The sequence below is a fragment of the Eptatretus burgeri genome, chromosome 2 (assembly GCF_056783735.1).
Source record: "Eptatretus burgeri isolate ZD-2024b chromosome 2, Ebu_testis_v1, whole genome shotgun sequence".
NCBI classification, from domain to species: Eukaryota; Metazoa; Chordata; class Myxini; order Myxiniformes; family Myxinidae; genus Eptatretus; species Eptatretus burgeri.
Window position 1 is genome coordinate 36301287 of NC_140962.1, and position 6000 is coordinate 36307286.

At 41.8% G+C, this 6000-nt stretch overlaps 1 protein-coding gene across 2 annotated transcripts in view; it reads right to left on the reverse strand.

Annotated features, from left to right (window-relative positions):
• LOC147031807 (uncharacterized) overlaps nucleotides 1-4023 on the reverse strand; it is a 43036-nt gene extending 39013 nt beyond the window's left edge. The window contains exon 1 of one of the 2 annotated variants that reach the window (XM_085867773.1): nucleotides 3624-4023. In XM_085867773.1, coding sequence (XP_085723899.1) covers nucleotides 3624-3628 — 5 coding nt within the window. In that variant the 5' untranslated portion in view covers nucleotides 3629-4023. The remainder of the gene's footprint in view (nucleotides 1-3623) is intronic. The other variant, XM_085867772.1, reaches the window with a different exon arrangement.
• Between the last annotated feature and the right edge of the window lie 1977 nt (nucleotides 4024-6000).

Below are 6000 nucleotides of genomic sequence, written 5' to 3' on the forward strand. Positions count from 1 at the left end.
AGGACCATCTCGAACACCCCCCCCCCATCTACTTTCTCAACAATCCTCTTGAAGATGTCCCTTCATTCAAGCTTTTGGGCCTCACTATCTGCAATGATCTTTCCTGAGAAAGCCACGTTTCCAAGCTGGCCTCCAAAGCCAGTCACCGACTGGGCATTCTCTGTCATGCATAGTCCTTCCTTGGCACACCTGAGCTCCTGACAACGTACAAAGCTTTCATCCGCAGCCTGATGGAGTACTACTCTCCCCCTGGGGCCTGTGCTCCCACCTCTCACCTTTCTCGGTTTTATGATGTGTAAACCAAGGCATTTAAGATCATTGGTCTTTCCTGCAATGAGGCTGAGGCTTTGGGTCTCTCGTTCTCTTACCGCAGGCAGTTCGGTTGTCTGTCTTCCACTGTCACCTCTCTGGCTTCACCCACCCCCTCCCCCCCCCCACGCTCTGTCTGCCTCACCGTTATTTCCACAGGTCGCTCAAGGTCCACCAGCAATCCCCTTCTGGTAACACTACCAAAATTAAGAATCACTGCTCACCTTCCTTCTTTCATTCCTCTTTTTTTCTTGTCTTTGGAACAAACGCCTTCACACTCTTCAATCCCACTCTTCCGTCCAGGTCTTCAAAACCGCTGTTCACCACCATATCTTCTCTTCCCATATCCAATACCATGATCTTTTCTACCCCCGTTAATCCACTCCAAACCCACCTCCTTCAAATTCCCTGCTTTCCTTCATGAAAGTCCCTGTAGTGTCCATCTTGTTTATCCTGTGTACCCACCCCATCACTCTCCCTTCCACAAATCTCCTAATCCCTCTGTTCCCCACTGTTTTCTGCTTCCCTCTCCTGCCCTCTTGTCTCCTGCTCCCCCTCTTATACGTTCTCTCTGTTAGCTCTTATATAAGCCTTGACATTGAATTTATAAATTTTAAAAAATAGGGAGTCTTCACCAATGTTTTCAAGGTCATTGGTTACAATGACAACAAATTTACTTTGCTGCAGAGAATGTAAAGGGATCTTGAATCTTGAATGCAGCAGAGCTGAGAGCCAGGGATGTCTTTGGACAAATGTTAGCTGTTATGGCCAAGTCAAGTGATGCACTTAACTTGCACCACATTCTTAGCTACTCCATCACTGAGCCATTTTCAATGGTTTCCATGACAACAATTTCACTACATAATCAAATGGCCCATTTGTAAACTTATTATTACCTTGCAGTACCTCACTAATTTTTCAAGATATCAAATTAAAACGTACACAGATTATTTGTACATACGTGTAGTATATGTGAGGAACATTTGGTCAAACTCGGTCAAAGGTCAAAGCCATTTAAAACGTGTAAAACACCGATTCAGCAGCAATTAGAAAATGTATCAACCAAATTCTTTATGCATAACATTCAGTCATGTAAAACACACGATAGGTCAAGTTTTCAAAATTACTAAATTACTGTTTCCATGGCACCTATTGTTTATTTGTATTTCACATGTATCATGCTGTGCATGACATATTTCTTTTTTGTCTGTTTGTCTTTGAGCAGGATATCTCAAAGTTATGGGTGGATTCAGATGAAAGTTTGTGGACAGGTTGGGTTTGTGACATGGAGTTGATTCAATTTTGGTGAAGATCCAGATCCGAGTGTTTTTTTAATTTCCAAAGTGATTCTTCATAATTGAGAGATCGAGCCAAAAACGATAGAGAGCACGGTATTTCAAAAAGTTTTGAACGGGTTATGACAAAACTTGGGGGATGAGTTGGGTAGCTGATAAGAACAAGCTGATTCGATTTGGTCAAGTTATGGATCTGGCCCATCAGTGGGATACAAAATGTAAACTTATAAGCCTGGCAGAGGTATGTGCTCGACCGAGTGCTGTTCTAGTTGATCATAAGATTGTAAGGGTGGTATTGTTTCTCTACTTGTGATTGGATGACAGTGGAGGCCTTTCATAACGTCGAGACTCCAGCACGTCATTCCCTATGGAAATCAACTGGATCTCTAGGACAATGCTGAGACCTCAGTTGATGACACCACGGTACTCCTTTGACCCAAGTTGACAGGTGCCATAAAGTAGCAAATTTTAAAACCTGGGATTTGGCACGAGGTGTTTTGTAGGTTGAAAAAAAAATGGCTGGAAAGGTAGCATAGAGGTATGCACACTTGTTTCTGAGTTGTCTAGCCTGGTTTTGAATCTCAAGGCAGCTAATAATAAACTGTCATCCTGGTGTTTCATATGCCGGGTGATTCATCAATGTGTGTGCCGTTCCTTGGATAGATGTTAAACTGGTGTTCCGTCCACTGGAATTAGTTGGTGGATGTGAAAGTTCACAGGGTGTCCTTTGTGAAGAGTCGGCGAGCTATCGCTTGCACCCTAAAATTCCAAATTCATGCCATAACTACTGCTGTGAAAGCACTTGCAAATCACCCAGAATAACACTTGCCAAGAAACTGCTTTGGCAGTACCAGCGTTCTGCAATCGATATGGTACATCAGAATCCGAATACAGTAAACCCTTAAATATTGTGCGTTTGAATATCGTGGTTTTGACCAATCGCGGGCAACCTATTTATGTACCGATTTGGTTATCGTGGGGCTTAATTTTAACCAATCGTGGTTTTTGAGCTGAGCTGTTAAGGTTATCTCACAATATATACCATTAGGCTTTCACACCATCAACAATGGAATGGTGCCAAAGTGGAAAACGATAGACAAAAGTGACTTTAATTTTTTTTTATTCACTGGTTAACAGAGTTGCAGAACAACTTATTAAAGAAGCACATCTACAGATTAAAAGGGAAAACGATTGAAGAGATTAATAGTAGAATGATGTTGAGGGCAAGGGAGCAGGTTTAATCGCTTCTGAACGTTTAATCTGCTTCAATGCAGCAGATGTCATCGTAAAGCTGTTTCATATATATATATATATTTTCCATGCTTATTAGCCCCTGTTGGACTTAGTCTGAAGCGGGGGCTTATGGATTTGGTCTTGATTTTCGTGTCCGTGCGTGTGTGCATGCATCCGCAACCATATCTCGGACATTATGGACTGACTTTATTCGTACTTGGCACAAAGACAACACATGATGGTGTCCATTGCATGTGTTTTTCTTTTTTTGACAACAGATCCAAGATGACCGACTGGCAACCATTTTGTTACTTAAATGTGTCCCCAACCATTTCTCCAAAAAGCATGGTCCTATTTTGTTAAAACTTGGCACAAGCACAGTACACAATGGCATACACGTGAACCTCACCTTATTTTGCAATCTGATCAAAGATGGCTGACTGGTATAGTGGTGGCCATTTTAGTTGTACATAAATATGGGCTAGCCCCTTAACTCCTTACAGCAGGATTACTAAAAAAAAAACATGGGGGCAGTGACATTTTATGTCTTTTTTTACTTGTTTTAATTACGGTGTTTATTTTTGGCTGCCGCCCACCTAACTATATTTTCTCGAAGCCGAGGAACCTAACCCCCTTTTTCTCATACAAAATTGGTTTTAACTATCGTGGTTTTAAATATAACGGCATTTTCCTGGAATGTAACCCCCACGATATTTAAGGGCTTACTGTATAACAAATATGTCCTCAAGTCTTTCATGAATCTAATAAGCTGCTTCTTTATGATACCTCATTGAATGCTTATCACTCTTCTCCTGGGAGGAACCCTCCAACAGTTCATCTTCAATTCCTGGAAGAAAAAAAAAGTGATGTGGGTGAAGGTGCACGGGGGTGAAATTTTGGTGTCTGATTTAATTTTTATTATATATGATTAAAAATGCATTGTTCTTGTTATGATCTGAATTAAAATGCATTAATTTGAAATAGATGTCTTAAACAGGTATCTTTTAATACTTGTATCAACCCGTAAAGATGCATAGTTTGAAACGGCATTTACCAGGACGTGCAAGTAAACATATACACAGGCCAATTAGTTGTCAATGCAGTTGGCATATCCATACCGCATCAACTTTATCTATCTATATGATAATACACTTGTTCGTCTGTCCCCCTGTGTGCAATGTACCTTTCCAACTGTTGATTGGATAGCTGGTCAGATACCACCCACAATTGTCCCCTGAATAATCATACGGCCGCCATGTTTGTGCTTTGTGAAGCCAAATACATCTTCAGAGCTGTCATATTCACAATCGCCATGCCCTCCCTATAAGTTTTACCATCAGTTTAAAACGACCAACGTGCTTCTTAAAAGGATTATCAAATATCGAAAAGTTGGAGACGATAGACGTCACGGACATTGTGAAGGCCACAGTAAGTATAAGCCTCGTGCTTCAGGCCTCTGTTGTCAGCCTATGAGTCAGTGTAATTGGAATCTATCTGAGCTACATAACCACAATGTATTATATCCATATGCACATAGGTAGTGGGCTTGTTTTTGCTTCAAACTCAGGTTATTTTCATTTTTTTTGGGGGGGGGGAGCGATCAAAGCAACGATCTTTCCGACTATTTTCTCTTAAAAGACTCAGCTAGGGGCCATAAAATCCTTGTCAATTAAAGGTGTTTGTCTGAGGAATTCCGGGACTCTCTCGAGATTGTGAGAGAAAATGTTTGTCATTATTTACTTTTAACGATATGTATAAAATATTTATTAAGTCGCTGATGTACATTGTGGATGCATTCCTAAAAGCTGCGACATTATACAAAATGATGTTGTTTGGATACGATTTTCCCATATACATGGTGTTATAATGGGGGGATGCATTGCCAGGGAAAACATTTTTGTCACCCTAACTTACAGTGGGGAGAACAAGTATTTGATACACTGCCGATTTTGCAGGTTTTCCCACTTACAAAGCATATAGAGGTCTGTAATTTTTATCATAGGTACACTTCAACTGTGAAAGATGGAATCTAAAACAAAAATCCTAAAAATCACATTGTATGATTTTTAAATAATTAATTTGCATTTTATTGCATGAAATAAGTATTTGATCACCTACCAACCAGGAAGAATTTCGGCTCTCACAGTCCTGTTAGTTTTGTCTTTAAGAAGCCCTCCCATTCTTCACTCATGACCTGTATTAACTGCACCTGTTTGAACTCGTTATCTGCATAAAAGACAGCTGGCCACACTCAATCAATCAGACTCCAACCTCTCCACAATGGGCAAGACCAGAGAGCTGTCTAAGGACATCAGCGACAAAATTGTAGACTTGCACAAGGCTGGGATGGGCTACAGGACAATAGGCAAGCAGCTTGGTGAGAAGGCAACAACTGTTGGCGCAATTATTAGAAAATGGAAGAAGTTCAAGATAACAGTCAATCTCCCTCGGTCTGGGGCTCCATGCAAGATCTCACCTTGTGGAGCCTCAATGATCATGAAAAAGGTGAGGGATCAGCACAGAACTACACGGCAGGACCTGGTCAATGACCTGAAGAGAGCTGGGACCACAGTCTCAAAGAAAACCATAAGTAACACACTACGCCGTCATGGATTAAAATCCTACAGCGCACGCAAGGTCCCTCTGCTCAAGCCAGCGCATGTCCATGCCCGTCTGAAGTTTGCCAATGACCATCTGGATGATCCAGAGGAGAAATGGGAGAAGGTCATGTGGTCTGATGAGACCAAAATAGAGCTTTTTGGTTTAAACTCCACTCGCCGTGTTTGGAGGAAGAAGAAGGATGAGTACAACCCCAAGAACACCATCCCAACCGTGAAGCATGGAAGTGGAAACATCATTATTTGGGGATGCTTTTCTGCAAAGGGGACAGGACGACTGCACCGTATTGAGGGGAGGATGGATGGGGCCATGTATCGTGAGATCTTGGCCAACAACCTCCTTCCCTCAACAAGAGCATTGAAGATGGGGCATGGCTGGGTCTTCCAGCATGACAACGACCCGAAACACACAGCCAGGGCAACTGAGGAGTGGCTCCTTAATTAAGAATGGAGGAGTGAGCCAAAATCCCTGCTGCAGTTTGTGCAAACCTGGTTAAGAACTATAGGAAATGTCTGATCTCTGTAATTGCAAACGAAGGTTTCTG